This window comes from Phaenicophaeus curvirostris, chromosome 17, assembly GCF_032191515.1.
Source record: "Phaenicophaeus curvirostris isolate KB17595 chromosome 17, BPBGC_Pcur_1.0, whole genome shotgun sequence".
NCBI classification, from domain to species: Eukaryota; Metazoa; Chordata; class Aves; order Cuculiformes; family Cuculidae; genus Phaenicophaeus; species Phaenicophaeus curvirostris.
This window is the reverse complement of record NC_091408.1, coordinates 14,134,322-14,150,528: the sequence shown is the minus strand read 5'-3', so window position 1 is coordinate 14,150,528 and position 16,207 is coordinate 14,134,322. Positions and strand designations below refer to the sequence as shown.

General features: G+C 50.4%; 1 protein-coding gene across 1 annotated transcript in view; it reads left to right on the top strand.

The window, feature by feature from the left end:
* The first annotated feature begins 416 nt into the window (after nucleotides 1–416).
* The window catches only part of TMEM132B (transmembrane protein 132B), a 255,895-nt gene continuing 240,104 nt past the window's right edge, over nucleotides 417–16,207 (top strand). Inside the window, exon 1 of the mRNA XM_069871351.1 lies at nucleotides 417–576. Within this exon, the coding sequence (XP_069727452.1) occupies nucleotides 492–576 (85 nt within the window). The 5' untranslated portion in view covers nucleotides 417–491. The remainder of the gene's footprint in view (nucleotides 577–16,207) is intronic.

Below are 16,207 nucleotides of genomic sequence, written 5' to 3'. Positions count from 1 at the left end.
GGGGGTGCAGAGCTGTAGGGCAGGGGTGCAGGGTCGGGGTGCAGAGCAGGACGGGGGTGCAGGGTTGCAGAGCAGGGTGGGAGTGCACGGGTGCAAAGCAGGGGTGCAGTGCACGGTGGGGGTGCAGAGCAGGGTGGGGGTACAGGGGTGCAGAGCAGCGGTGCAGAGCTGTAGGGCAGGGGCGCAGTGCACGATAGGGGTGCAGGGGTGCAGGGCTAGACAGGGGTGTAGAGCAGGAGTGCAGAGCTGTAGGGCAGGGGTGTAGAGCAGGGTTGGGGTGCAAAGTAGGGGTGCAGGGCAGGGCGGTGCAGGGCTCCCCGGCCGCAGGTGCAGCCCCGCCCGGCTCCGCAGCTCCCGGTGCCCGGGGGGGGCGCGGGGATCGCCCCGCGGGGGTTGAGGGGGGGTTGGGGGGGGGGGGAGCGGGGGGAGTGGTTCCATCGCCGACACCCCCCGCCCCGCCGCGGCCGCCCCGCTCCAAATAAATCAGCACCATGACTACTTCTGGGCATGGAACAAAGAGGATGCTCTCCCGGGGCCCCGCGCTGCTCCTGGCGCCGCTGCTGCTGCTGTGCCGAGGTAACCCGGCTCCGCGTGCACCCCGGCTTTGCTTTTTTGTTAAAAACTCCGTTTATTTATTTTATTGCCCCCCCACCCTTTATTTCTGGCCGTTTCCCCCTTCCCAGCCCTCCGGCCAAAGGAGAAACTCTATTTATTTATTTTATTTCCCCCCCCTGTTTTCATTTCCGACCGTTTCCCCCTTCCCAGCCCTCCGGCCGAAGGAGAAACTCTATTTGTTTATCTTATTTCCCCTTTCTGTTATAATTTCTGGCCGTTTCTCCCTTCCCAGCCCTCCCGCCGACTGAGAAACTCTATTTATTTATTTTATACCCCCCCGCCCTGTTCTTGTTTGTGGCCGTTTCCCCCTCCCCAGCCCTCTGGCCAGAGGAGAAACTCCATTTATGTATTTTATTCCCCGCTCTGTTATTAGTTGTGGCCGTTTCCCCCTCCCCGCTCTCTCCGCGCTGCCCTGCGCCCCCGGGACGCGCGGGGGGTCCCTATTTTTGGGGCTCCCAAACTTGTCCCCATCCCTGCATCCCTGCATCCTTCCATCCCTGCATCCCTGCATCCCTGCATCCCATCCCTGCATCCCTGCCCCGCGGCTCTGGCCGGGTCGCTGCCGGTTTGGGGTGAAAAAGGGAGAGTTTGGGTTTCCCGAAGGGCTGGGGCTTCCCCCGGGGCTCCCGACCCCCCGCTCCCCCCGCCCTGGGTGGGTGGGGAGGGAGGGAGGCGAGGATGCTCAGGAGTTGATCCTCTCCGGTAAAATAACGTTTGTGGCGCCTTCCCTGCGCTTCGTTTTAAGCAGAGGGGCTCTCCCCCGGCTGCCGGGGGCAGGATCAGGCCCTCAGGTGCGCTGAGGTGGGATTTCCCAGCTGCGGCTGGAGAGAGCGGCTGGAGCATCTCTTTCGTTTTTCTTTCTTTTTTTTTTTTTTTTTCTTCTTCTTCTCTTCTTTTCCTTTTCTTTTTCTTTCTTTCCCCTCTTTCCCTCTTCTCTTTCTCCTCTTTCCCTCTTCTCTTTCCCCTCTTCCCTTTCCCCTCTTCCCTTTCTCCTCTTCCCTTTCTCCTCTTCCCTTTCCCCTCTTCCCTTTCCCCTCTTCCCTTTCCCCTCTTTCCCCTCTTTCCCTCTTCTCTTTCCCCTCTTTCCCTCTTCTCTTTCCCCTCTTTTCCTCTTCCCTTTCCCCTCTTCTCTTTCCCCTCTTTCCCTCTTCTCTTTCCCCTCTTTTCCTTCTCCCCAGCTGAACTCAGGAGCCTTTTGGGCCTCACCTGCAGGTTTTGCCAGGCAAAGGCTCCCCTCAGGCTGGTGAGACCGTGCGCTGCCCCTGGGAAAGTCTCTTGCAGGACTCTCCTGGCACATTTGACTCTGCTCGCTCCTCTGAGCTCCCTAGCAGATGTTGTCCCTATTAAATAGGGGTTGTTAAAAGCAAATGAATTGAGGTGCATCGGAGCTGAAGTTGCTCGGCGATTTGTTTGCCTTTAGTGGTTTTTGGGACAGTGCTCGTGTTTGGCTCTCACGCGGAGCCTGGGCTGCTGAGGAAACTTGGGCAGGTGTTAGGGACATGCCGACGTGCGAGGATTTGGGGTGAAAAGGGAGCAATCTGTGTGTGGGGGAATAGCAGTGGCTGCCGTTCCTGGAGGAAGAACATTTGCAGGGAAGGAGGCATCTGCCTGGGTTCGGGACGGGGAGATGGACAGACGGGGGTCTTTGCTCTGCTTGCCCCTGCCCTCCAGCTCCTCCTTCCCCCGGGCTATGCACCCCGTGGGGGCACTTGGAAACCCAGCTGGCAGGACATGGGGAGCAGGGTGCACAGATAGTGGGGTGTGGGGCCTGAGGAGTGGGGGGCCCTGGGCACGAGCGGCTGGTGGGTCGGTCCTGCCCTGGCAAAGCCACAGCTCCATTGCCAGCACGGTGCTGTGAAGCTCGCCTTCTATTTGCGAAGAGTGTTAAGAGCAGCAAACGACCAGGTTTTCAATTTTTTTTTATTTTTTTAAAATTGCTTTGACACATTAATGTAATCTTTTCTCTGATCTCCCCCCCCTCCTCCCGTTGCCTCCTGTGTGGGCAGCTACCATGGTGAGATTGGGCTGTGGGTGTAATTCTTCCAGCGCTCCGAGTGCTCAAACATATGGAAACCCACTTTGAAACAGTTTGTGGCTGCAAACCTACTGTCGTCCCCATCCCTCTCCCCTGCTCTCTGAATGCCTCCCCGCACAATGTGCGCCTTGGAAACTCGCACTGTGCTTTCAGCTCAAGCTGTGAATAAGGGACGTGTCCCCAGCCCGTGCCTCTCTCTCTTCCTGAGGCTGTAGCATCCCTGGTGAGCGCTGCCCCTGCCCTGTCCCACCCCTGGCATCTGGAAAGGGGCTTTGGGATCTGGGGCGAGCGGTGGCAGTGCCAGGGAACACGTCCCTCGGGGCTGCGCTGACCTCGCTGCTGCTCGCTGGGCTCCCGTCGCCTTCCTCCTCTGGGTGACAGGGGTTAACGAACCACATCTTGGTTTGGGTTGTTGCAGATGGGAGAGACACCTGCACGAGCCGTGCCCGGCGATGCCATCGCTGCAAAGCTCCCGGCTCACACAGACGGTCGCGTTGGGCACTTGCCATTTTTCTCTATTTATTTGCCTTCGCCCCCTTCCCCCTTGCGGGGCTGGCTCTGGGCAGGCTGTGTTTCGGGGACGGGAGCTGCGCGGGGCTGGGCTCCTCCAGCCTCTTCCGAGCGGGTGGCATTTGTTCGCTCGTCAGGCGGGTCCCCTAAATGGCTTCGTGAAGGTCCAATTAAGAGATCACTCTGCTGTCCCTGGGTCTCTGGCGGCCCCGCTGCTGGCGCGTGTGCGGCTGTGAGCAGAGGGTGTGCGTGTGTGTTTGGCAGCCAAAGGCTGCTCACACGGAGCTCGAGGATGTCTCTTGCTGGCACGAGGCCCCCGTTTGTTGCTGGCATCTAGGCAGGGATTTTGGCCGCCTTCCTCGCTGGCGGCGGTCGAGCTGTCTCTGAGGTTATAGGAATAGGTAGGTATCCTGTGAACCACCTGGATGAATTACCTGAATATTTGTTTTCCTGCCTGCCGCCTTGCTCCCCGGGACCCCCAGAGGGGCTCACTGATGACAGGGGGTCCCGGGGACGTGGAGACGGGGTGCGCGAAGCTTATGGAACAAACCAGCTCCTTCAGCCCCTGTGAAATGCACTTGGGCTGCTGAGATTCCCTGAACGAGGAAGGACCCAAGAATTGCTTTTAGGCTCTGGCTCCAGGGAGGTGTGGGTGGAGCGCCGTTATGCTTATTTTATTATATGTCCTTGCATCACTTGACATAATATGGAGGCGCTTTTTTTGCAGAGGCTCTTTGGGAACCAAAACGAGAGACCTGCATTATCTACTGTACAACACATTTGCAGAATGTGGTCGCACAAACTGTTGAAATGCAGGTTATTTTCCCCACGTTAGTGCAGATTTCAGTGTTTTATGTAATGCCTGTCCAAACTGATGTGATTTGGGGGATGGTAGGACGGGAGGGAGAAGTCTAAAATCCTTATGCTGCCTTTTGCTCCAACATCCACAAAAGCAACGTATTTCAGATATCGTGATTTTACTTCCCATCAGCATAAATCCAGCAGTGCTCTTCTCAAGTCGGTGAAGCTGCTCTGGGTTTAGGCACAGTTGCTGCGATCGGCGTTCGTCTCTCCGGGAATGCAGGAGGCAACTGTGTGACTTGCCCTGCGCAGCATTTTTCACTTCAAAAATCTGTCACTGATGCTGCAGCCTCCTTAGTACAGCTGGAACTGGGCAGCTCGCATCACTCACTGTTTCTGTTTCAGATTATTTTCTTCAATTTGTCAAGCTTGGTCACAAAGCTCCATTCAGTGACACCTGGCTTTGGCTGATCAATAGAGTCTCTTGAGTTCTGAATGGCAAAATAAGTTGCATTAAAAAAAAAAAATCAATAAACTGCAATTAATTTGCTGTATTTTATTACTGGGAATGATAGGCGCTCCAAGACTTTCTCCCCAAGCCATATTATCTCTGTGTTTAAAGCAGCTTAGTGTGGCGAGGAAGGTAGGAGCCCAGGAGCAGCTGTAGGAGGTCAGAGCAGAGGGTCGCTGAGACTGGGACGCAGCTTGTGTCTCGGGGAGGGTTTTTGGATCGGGGACGCATTCCTGAGCCAGAGACAGCATGCATTTATTTAATTGCGGTGCAGGGTTTGCTGTCGTGAATTTGGTCGTGCTTTGAGCCCAGGCAAATGTCTGGTGTGCACAGCACCTCTGGGCAAGGGCTCCTGTGTTTCTAGAGCCTGGAGAGAGGAGCGGCAGCGACTTGGGCCACGCAGAGTCTTGGGCTACATTGGGTTTTGCCACCGGTGCCTGTGGGATGGAGATTCCCACCCTGGTGGCCCCACGGAGTCGGGGCCCACCTGCCCTTCTCTGTAGCTCCTCAACGATGGGACTTGAGGTCAGGATGCTCAGGAGACCCATGCTGGCTGCTGTCCCAGTGGGATCCCTTTGTTGAAAGGTGGAGGAAGCGAAGTGGATCATCGCTCGTGGTGCTGGGTTGTGGCAACTCATGGTGCTGCTCTTCCCGACCTCAGCAGTTGAGGCTGGTAAGAAGCACGAGTTTTGCTGTGATGGGGAGGTGGCTTCACTGACGGAGCTCGTGCAGGTGGCTGCAAACCTGTCCTATCTCAGAGGTTCGACCAGGGAGCAAACAGGAGGTGGCAATCTCCCACCTCCTGCGGGAAGTGAGTGAAATGAAGATCTTCTGGCCTAAATAACCATCCCACTGAACAAGGAGCCATCCCACTGAAATAAATACTCTCGGCTCAGCAAATTAAATTCACTGAACTTGATTCCTCCTTCTCCTTCTGCCTAAATATAACTAATGTTTGTTAATGACAAACGGTGACTTAGTTGTCGTTGCGTTGGTGCTTACCCCTGTCAGGGGCTGATCTGACGTGCTGGCACGTGGTGGCAATGGAGATGCTTTCCTGACTCCAGCTGTCAAATCCTCTCGCATTAAGTGCCACGGAGGCCGGGGAGTGTGAGTTACCACGTTGCACTCTAGATTTTGCAGAACATGCTTTGATTTCACGCTGTCGGGAGTTTCCCAGCTGGCATTTCAGAGGAAGCTGTTCCCATTGAGGATGGGCAGGCAGAAATTACAAGCGTAGAAGTCCTCTGAGATGACCTACAGGGGTGGACGGAGGATGCTCGGTACCCGGCTTTCCCTAGGTGTTTCCATGCCCCTCTGTGACATCGAGTGCCGCGGTGGGAAGTGATGCAAGTGCTGCTTGGAGTGTCTGTGGTGGGTAAAATCAATGTGGAAGGACTTCACTGTTTGCACAGTACCTTGCATGATAGACTTCAGTCTTGGATGCAATGTAAATATTAACGTTTCTTCTATGCTATTCAGAAATTCTCTTGCAGCACCCTTTCAGCTTTTCTTTGTTTACATAAAGGTGTTTGTTTCTGACAGCATTCAGAAAGCTTCATGAATTTATGATGTGTTCCAGATCTGAGAACACTTCCTTTCCTCCCTTTTTCTTTTTTTTTTTTGAAACACTCTTCCCAAATTTTGGTGATGAAATGGCGAGAGGTATGCATATTTCAGGAGCCTATTGAGAGGCAATGTAAACACCATCTTTCATGGAAAATCAGTTTGTTCAAGTTCAAAAGCAGCCCAGCCTCCTCACTTGATCAATTTGCCTGTCATAGGAGATGATTTTAAAAGTGGCGATTACATCCTATCTCGCCTCTTGCAACTTCAGGCAAGGAGAGAAAAATGAAGTGGAGCATTTGATTTTAACTCTGTTTTTTTCTGACTTTTTGTGGTGGTGGTGGCAGTCGGGGTGAAGCAAAGGGGTGCCCTGAGAAGGTGAGGGGTAGCCAGGAGCAGAGGGGCTTCCACTGGGCTGTGATCCAGCTCTGCCGCCCTCCTGCCCCAGGGCTTTGTGCTGCCCTTGGGTTACAGACCCCACAGGGACCAGAGGTGAGGATACGGGGAGGAGATGGGGTAAAACCACCTGTTTTAGGCAGCTCGGGCTTGACATTTGTGATGGTGTCACAAGGCTAACCTGGATGGAAAGAAGGAGTGGGAAAACCCCACCGATGCAATTAAAACTGGGGCTAAATGGAGAAGTAGGGACCAAAATCCTTATTCTAGTCAAGCCAAGAGGCTTGGGAGGTGCCAAAGATGGCCTTCCCACCAGGACTAGCCTCTGGATGTGTGGGAGATGGTGCCAAGCAGCTACTCCTATCCCATGGTAATATGTGCCCTAAATACACAACATTGGGAGAGTTGGGTCCCCTGCCAAGGGAGCTCTGGGAGGAAACCACCGGGGGAAAAAAAGCATTTCTGCTGAAGAGTGTGGAATTGTCATCCTCATTTACCCAAGAAATAAAATCCTTAATAAGATTAAATTAGAGGTACAAGTATATTTGGGATTTTTATTTTATTTTTTTTTGTTTTGCTTGTATAGGTGCAGCCCAAAACCAGATGGCAAAGTAGAGATTTATTTCCCGCTAAGCACCGAGGTCTGGTGGACAGGACCTTATCTGCTTGTGGGCCCCGTAATAAACCTGCCCGCAGGTGATTTAAATCCAATTTTTCTGACTGGTAGAGTAGTGGAAGGAACAGGGTTTATGTTACTTGTGAATTTTATGAGCAATGTTAGAATTTTAAGATGCAGGAATGATCTGTAGTGCCGGAGACTTTCATTCTTCTCATAAAGGATCTTTCCCAAGTCCGAAAAATGAACCATTTCACGTTATTTAGCAGCTGGGCTGCCAAAGCCAGCTGCTTGCGTAAGTGACAGATGCAACTATTCTATATTTCAGTTTAGGAGCTGTTGTCAATTAGCCAGAGCTTCTTCTTAGCAAGACCTTTGCCATGATGGGGAAGGAGGGCTGTTTAATGGATACTGCAGCTCCTGAGACAAACACTTATGCTGCAGCTCAAAAAAAGATGAAACTCGCACCACAAAAAGACAGAGTCCATGCACCCTAAAAGGGCACCTCGAGCAGATGGAGCGGGTTTCTATGCAACTAGCAGTAATTAGAAACTCGGCAGATATAGCTGATGGCTGTTGACTCTTTGATAACCATATTTTTGATGGAAAAAAGGAGCGAGTCTGACAGGAGTTTTGGAAGGAGCTGGTCTGGATGCGTGTGTGGGGCAGATCTCTGCCTAGTGCAGCAAGAGACAAGAGCCCCTTGGTGCCTCTGGCCTTGACTCTGTGGTGTTAGAGCAGTCTGAAACATCACTGGTGGTTTTGAAAGGCACTTAGAGAGCCAGGGGTAGGGGACCGATAAACAGAGGAAGTCTGATTGTTGTTCATTGAGTGCAAAAAGGACAGGATGCAGACCTGCACAGGCTTTTAAAATGTTGCAACAGAGGCATCTAGAGGGGATGGTAAAAGCTCTCTTGAAGCAGCAGAGCTCTGTTAGGGCAAGCTCGAAGGGCATCATGCATCAGCCATCCCTGAATCGTGGGATTTAGAGCTGGAGAAGTTGGCGAATAAGCTGCTTTTCCTGTCTCTGATGGTTGTTCGGTACAGTCTGTTCCTGAGCGTGCCTGGTTTCCAGTGATGCAGGCAGCAGGACTTCTGCCGCTTCCTTTGGCAGAGCATTTCACAGCCTATTAGACCTCTCCTGTATTCCGCCTACGTCTTCGCTTCTCCACATCGTTCCATCATTTACCGGACGACCTGAATCCACAACTTTCCATCCTTATCACCTGAACAGAGCCAAACGCAGCCAAATGTGCAAAACAGGGACAAATGGTTAAACAGTGAGCGGGAAGTGCTCCGAAAGATGGAGCCAAGCCTGGCATGTAAATACATTTACTGTTGGAGGCTATTTGGAGAATAAAGGGCAAGGATTTGAAATGCATGTGGTGATGAGCCATAGATTACGCTCTGAAGATACTCCGAAGGCAGTTTCAGTTGCTCTATCTAATTCATCTCCCACTAAGACGTTCTCCTCCAAAGTGTTTGGAAATAATGGAGTAGCCTGGTTACTAACATTATTAGATCCTCATCTCTGACAGCTATGAGAATTAATATACAAATGTTTCCTCCTACTTTTTTTTTTTAAATGTAGCTCAGTTACTCATTTCCTGCCTTTTGCTTAGGAGTAGCCCACTGAAAGTTATTAGCATGAGTATTGGTGCAAAAATGCTCAACTCCATCAAAGAAGAGAAACAGGCAAGAGAAAACCAGATGACAGCATGAATTCTGTTGCGGTCAAGGCATTTTTTTATCCTTTTCAAGTGTTAATCATTCATCATCCTTCCATCTGTAGGCCTCAAAGGGCTCTAGAGAAGGGCTCTTCAGCATGTCGCTGAAGACGTGATCTGTGCTTTCCCATCATCCCCATGAGGGGCCCCAGGACAGCAGTCCCATACCTAAAGCCCTGCTGGTGGGAGAGCAAAGGTGTTGGGTGAAGCTGGGCTCTGGCCTTATTTTTCTGGACAGCTGATTTTTTTTTTTTTTTTTCTGCTGCTCTTCAAGGGCTGAGGTGCCCCTCATGGTGGCACGGCCAGTCCACTGGCTTGGACACCATCTCCTCTTCCTTGTCTCAGCCCTGGCTTGTTTTGGTGGCTGAGCTGCTTGGCATCTCCAGCTCTACCCTGGCTGATACTGGGGAGGCTACTAACCATCCTGTGGGTGTCAGGGCTTTCTTGCGCTGCCCCAGGTTGGAATTGTAGTGCTGAGCGCCGTCAGCTCAAACAAGGAAGGACGGGGCTGAATTAACTCTTGTCTCTTCTGCCGAGTTTGAATTGCACCAGCCTGTTAAAACTGTTATGGGAAGGGGCTGGAGAACAGGCCTGATGAGGAACGGCTGAGAGAGCTGGGGGTGTTTAGCCTGGAGAAGAGGAGGCTGAGGGGAGACCTCATTGCTCTCTACAACTACCTGAAAGGAGGTTGTGGAGAGGAGGGAGCTGGGCTCTTCTCGCAAGTGACAGGGGACAGGACAAGAGGGAATGGCCTCAAGCTCCGCCAGGGGAGGTTCAGGCTGAACATTAGGAAAAAGTTTTTCACAGGGTCATTGTTCCAGGGTCATTGGGCCCTGGCAGAGGCTGCCCAAGGAGGGGGTTAAGTCACCTTCCCTGGAGGTGTTTAAGGCACGGGTGGACAAGGTGCCGAGGGACACAGTTTAGTGATTGATGGGAATGGTTGGACTCGATGATCCGGTGGGTCTCTTCCAACCTGGTGATTCTATGATTCTAAGTCTTAATAACAAATGAAGAGATGGAGTTAATGTTCTTTATTGCTAAAATCAAAGACTGTCCTACAGAGTGGAACCCTGCCTGTGGTGCTCACTCATCACCTCCTTGGTGTGATGGAGCCTGGCAGCCTGTGGCGATCAGGGATATCTTCTCAGGGACTGCACTGAGCAGCTGTGCTTCAGATGTGTCCTTTTAAAGTCCAAACATCCATGTCATGCACTGCATTTCACCACAAAACCTTCCATGTTTGTAACCCCATTAGTGTCATATTCAGATTACTGATGTCTGCTGTGAGCCCTGGGGGATGTGGGGCTTTGATGAGCTCCTGGGTGTAGCTTCAGCTACGTCTTATCGAAGCATCCTGCTCATTCAGAGTTAAAATATCTTCCTCCCTTTCTCTGACCATGCTGCAGCCCAACACACTATATGCATTAGGAGGTTTTATCGCATTTAGTGAATTAACAAAAAGGGAAAGTCAAAGAGGAGTCATTGCTTTGGTTCTTGCACCGACCAGCAAACTTTTAGATGTTTCCCCAAGCTCCTCTAGGCTCTCTGTCCCCACGCCTTCTCCCATGGCCAGTGGTGCCTTTCGTAGCCAAGTCCAAGTGTGTATCGGCAGCCGGACTTCTGTCTTCCCCGGCTGAATGCCTGGAAGGTGCAGGGCGCCCGCAAGGCTGTGCAAGCCCTGTCCGACACCGGCCGTTTACTTTGGTCGTGGCTGGAAAGGGCTCAGCCCTCCTGCGTGCCTGTGCTCTAATGGGCTTAAAAAGCTGTTGATAAACTGCAGCTCTCCCAGCTGCTCCCGACACGTGGCCGATGCTCCGCTCCAGCTGGAATTTAGGTGAGGATGGGGTCTGCGGGCTGGCCACGTGGACCTGTGTCCTAGGCAACAATTATGGTCGTGGTGGGACTGTGGATGTTGTGAACAAAGGGCTGAGAGCCGGAGCAGCCCCAGCACTAATGGGCACCCGTCACAGTGCTCAGCGTGGTGAGGTGTGCGGGCTCTGGGAACTGTTGTATCAGACTCCAGTCTGTGAGACTTCATCGCCTGAGTTATTATCTCCAAAACACAGTTATCCCCCTGAATGCCAGTCTCCTATTGAAAATGATCTCTTTCAGCAGGGCACTTGCATTTATTTACTGCACAGCTTCTCCCATTAGTATAATCATTACTCCTTGGACTGGGTTTGAATTCAGAGCATCCCACTGTGGTACTTAAAGAATTAATTACAGCAATGAAAGAATTCCTCTAAAGACTTCTATGAATCGGTCTAGTTGAAGTGTTTTAGCTTTGCTTCAGTTGGTGCAGCTCTTGTCAAAGGATTGTGAGAAAACGCATGGGTCAGTGATTTAGATTAGGCAAATTACGTTAGAAAAATTGATTTGATTTAGAAAGTGAGCTTTCAGATCACAGGGAATTGCCTGCTTCTTCCTGTGCTGCATCTCCCTGAAGATGAGAAGAGGCAGATAACTCAGGGTTAAAGTAAGTGGCTATTGTAAAAGGTTTCTCTGAGAGCAGATGAGAGATAGGTTGACACATATCTTTAGATAAACGATTATTGACCCCTACATTGCTATCTGTGCATCATCTGGAGATATGGACAGGTGGGGACACTTAGAAGTGGCGCTCGTAGGTGGTTTGTGTGGCTGGCTAAAGAATTGGGTCTTTGTTTTTAGGTTTTCGGTTTGTTTTTTCCCCCCAGAAGTGGTTCTTCTGTACAGTGTACCCAGTGCAGACACAGATCTGGGTACGTGTGCTGCGCGGCTGCCTTCGCTAGCCCAGTGCCTGCCTTGCCTGGCTCTGTGCTTAGTCATTCCCACGGCTGGGAGTTTGCTTTTCATGGTTTTTTTCACTTCCTCGGATCAAACTAAGCGTTTCCTCCTTCTGCCTCTCATCCTCATCTTAAAGGGGCTGCAGATCCTGAGCTGCGGCCGGTCGGTGCCCGACAGTGGGCAGTGTCTGCTCAGAGGACCAGTTCCTAAAAAGCACCTTCTGAAAGAGCAATTCCCTTCCCTGCATGCCAAGGAGTTTCTTCCAAGTTCTTCTCCCAGCCCGCTGAGTTTTGCCTGCGAGAATGATGGGTTGCGAATGCAACAGCTGCCAGCCAGAGACCCAGCGTGTTCTGGGCCATTTGTCAGTCGCTTCCCACTGCGAGTGGGCTCACCGGCTTCGTCAGGGGAGCAGGGATGGAATTTGGCAGTGAATTTTGGTTTCCACTTTGTAAAATTTCTCCTTTAAAAATTAGAATCATAGAATCACCGGGTTGGAAAGGACCCATTGGATCATCAAGTCCAACCATTCCCATCAATCACTAAACCATGTCCCTCGGCACCTCATCCACCCGTTCCTTAAACATCTCCAGGGAAGGTGACTCAACCACCTCCCTGGGCAGCCTGTTCCAGTGCCCAATGACCCTTTCCATGAAAAATTTTTTCCTGATGTCAAGCCTGAACCTCCCCTGGTGGAGCTTGAGGCCATTTCTTCTCATCCTGTTCCCTGTCACTTGGGAGAAGAGCCCAGCTCCCTCCTTTCAGGTAGTTGTAGAGAGTCAAGGAGATGGGTTGCATCTAGCAATGCTTTTTGTTTCCTTGTCACCTTGCACCCTTTAAATTCCAGCTTGTTTACTGGGATGCTGGAGAGATCTCGTTTTTGGTTTAGCCAGTGCTGGTGGCTCTTCTCTCCGTAGCACCAACCACCATCTCCCTTAGCATGAAACCCCAGGTGAGGGGCTCAGGTGTGCCTGTGCTGTCCCGGCTCCCCCAGCTTGGGCATCAGGGTGGGACAGGGCTGTGGTGGTGCCAACACCGTCTGGTGCGTCCCTCAGCTCGGAGGGTATGTGCATGTCCCAGGGCTGTGCGGGAAGCCTCTTCCACCCCCAGCCTCGGGCTGGGAAGCGAGATGGTGAGTGTGAGGAGAGACGTGATGCTGGGGAGCGCTGGACCGTAGGCTCCCGCCAGCAGCCGAATGCAGCGCTGCAAAAAAGAAGTTGCAAAAGTAGCAATCCATCTGTCCACTTAGTGGGAGAAACCTAAGATCGTTTCACAGTAATCAGCCTCCTGGTGTTTAAAAAACCCAAAAATACTGCAGATTTTTGCTTTAATGCGGATAACTGGCAGAATTTCAAGCACATTAATGTGGTCAGAATCTGTGGGGCTTTTTTTCCCTCCTGACAAATTGAAGTTGTATAAAATTAAAAATAATGCAAGAAAAATAGATTGCCTTTGCTTTTCAGATACCATGTATCTGCCACAACATTTCAGGGACATTCTTTCCTCCCTGAAACTCTAGTTAATTACCAGCAGAGTTATTGGCAAGTAGATGTTTTTCTTCGCCGCAGGTACAGTCGGGCGGTGAACATTGTCCTCGTCACATCCCTCACAGTGATACATTCTCAAGGTGACGAGTTGTGAAGGCTCATTGCTGTGCTGGAACTGCTTGGCTCTATCCGTGGCTCCATTAAAACCCATAATACTCAGGGGTTTTAATTTTGTTGTAAAAACTTGCTCCAGGCACCACCTCAGATGACAAAGTCCGGGAGAGATATTTTGTGGGTTTGGGTTTTTTTTTTTTTTTTTGTCTTCTCATTTTATTTTTTCATACATTTTCTGCCACCTCAGATGACAAAGTCCGGGAGAGATATTTTGTGGTTTTTTTTTTTTTGTCTTCTCATTTTATTTTTTCATACATTTTCTGTTTTTCCTTCCCCCTGAGCTGTAAGGAGATAGAGGAAACTGGCTCTAAAGGCGCCACTTGATTCTTGCTGTTGTAAATTGACAGGCATGAGCTGGAGGAAGATTGTAAAGATTTCTGCCACCGCATGTTGATACAGTCATTGAGATTAAAAGAGGGGTTATCGATGGTGGGATTTGAACGTGGCAAGGTCAGAGGTGTCCTGAAGGAGCCCTTGATCCAAGAACTCGCTGGGGAGAGGCATTCAGGGTGGGCATTTCTGCAAGCCAGGCAGGGAGGGCGCGTTCCCACTGCTCCTGAAGGGATGCACCGCCGACCCCAGACAAGGCCACAGCCACCAGGCGTTTGGGAGAGGCTGTGGTGAGCAGAGCTGGGTGCTGAGCACACGAGGGAGGCGCAGCGGGGCTTTGCTTCGGGACCAGAGTTGCTGAATTGCAGCAGATGCTTTGCCGCTACACAACAACTTGTAATTAAAACCCAACTTGCTGTCCTGATTAGATTAAGCAGTTAAATTCATTTGCGATATTTTTTTTTCCCCCTGCATTGTGTAATTAGAAACATATGATGCTTACATTAGCTCAATTAAAAGTTATAATGATTAATTTGCACATCACAGCCTCCCCATGAATCAACTGGTACAGCACGCCAGCGCAAGCTCCGTTGCGCGGTGATTGTGTGAATTCCCCGCGTGAACGCTGCTCCCTGCCTGCTCCCAGGCGTGGCGGCTGCGGCGCGATGGATGCTCCGGTGCGGTGCTGCCTGGTGGTTTGGTCCTTCTGGGAAGCAGCGGTGTCTGCGTCCCTTGAGTCATTTGATAAACAATAGGGCTGATGCTTGCCAGGACCTGACAATTCCGTCCTTGTGTCTGAGCCGGGGTGATGTGTCCCAGAGCATCCAACTGGCTGCCCACCTGGGAACACTTAGAAGTAATAATGTTAAGGTTAGCAGTGGTTCTTGTTGATGCCTTGTGAACATAAGCATCGTTCTAAAGTGTTTTGGCCAAATTCTGAATGTTTTACCCGTGTTACTTTGGAGCAAGTCCAGAGAAGAGCAACAAAGCTGGTGAAGGGGCTGGAGAATAAGTCTTATAAGGAGCAGCTGAGAGAGCTGGGGGTGTTTAGCCTGGAGAAGAGGAGGCTGAGGGGAGACCTCATTGCTCTCTACAACTCCCTGAAAGGAGGTTGTGGAGTGGAGGGTGCTGGCCTCTTCTCCCAAGGGACAGGGGACAGGACGAGAGGGAATGGCCTCAAGCTCCACCAGGGGAGGTTCAGACTGAACATTAGGAAAAAATTTTTCACAGAAAGGGTCATTGGGCACTGGCAGAGGCTGCCCAGGGAGGGGGTTGAGTCACCTTCCCTGGAGGGGTTTAAAAGGCAGGCGGACAAGGTGCTGAGGGACATGGTTTAGTGATTGATGGGAATGGTTGGACTCGATGATCCAGTGGGTCTCTTCCAACCTGGTGATTCTATGATTCTATTCTATGATTCTATGTTAATCTTGGATTAACACGAGTTTTGTCTGAAGGCTTTCTAAGTCAGAGTGGGGCTCTAACTAGTTAAGAACCCCACTTAAGCAAGCCAAAACCAACAAGAAAACTCCTATAAGCTAATTACAATGAATTATTTTTTTCTTGCTTATGTAGTCATAATATTGTCTTTCTTTCCACCTTCTGCTGAGCTGTGAAAATATTCTGCAAAATGATATTTTTGAGTTGATGGAAAAGTACACCCCTGTCAACAATATTTTTTCTATTGTTCATCAGAGACAGGCTTCATAACAAAAGAGATCTGTGTTGGAAAAGTACATCAGCTGCGAACAGTTTATTCAAAGTCTTCTCAAATAGCAGGGATGGTTTATGAGTTCCCGCTCCAGCCAAAGATGAAATGCAGAACGTGGTTTCTAATCTTTCAAAGAAGTGGACGGGGCAGGTCATAATAACGTATTGCCATTTTCACAAAAGATGGATTTTATATTAAAGGTCCCAGTGGCAAAAGGTCTGGAGGTGTTAAAATATTTATATATTGTTTAAGTTACTGTATGAGGGTGCCATCTCCTTCCCTAGAGTGTGGTGGGGGTTGCAGACACATAAGTGAGCTCCCATCTTCTTGGTCCATGTACATGTGTGTGCGTCTCTGTGTGTACATGCATGTGTCTGCACCCACCTTCAATTGGTGGAGTGTTAAATGTTTCACTGTTGCAGCCATCAGTTTCAATTGAATTTCATAAGCCATTAAAGTTCTCTGCTGCTTCCTTTGCTGTTCCAGTTACATGAGCTCCAGCCATTTAGCTGCAGGTCCTGAGGCATGATTGCTCTGCGGAGCAGCAAAAGTGAGTTAGTCCCTGATGTAGACTCTTTTATATATATATATTTATATTTATTTTTTTAATGCCTCTAACTCACTATGTGATGATGTTGGGCTGATAATGGGAATCTCCAAGCTTGGCTTTTTCTGGTCCATTTCTGGATCCCCTTTGACAGCATCTTTTTTTAAAAAGCTTTTGTGCCCAACTTGAATGTTAAAGTCTTATAAGTAGAGGAAGAAGATTTCTTTTGTTGTTTACATATTTATCTTTAGAATCACAGTGGGAAGATTTGTCTGCGGTTTGGGTTTTCTCCTTATGGGTTTGAAATGTTTATGAGGATGATATTTATTTGAATGAAAGAAGATCTTCTGGCAGTCCTCTGACTTTGTTTCAATAGTGGCAAGCTGACAAACAATGACAAAGCAATCATTTCCCCTTCTCC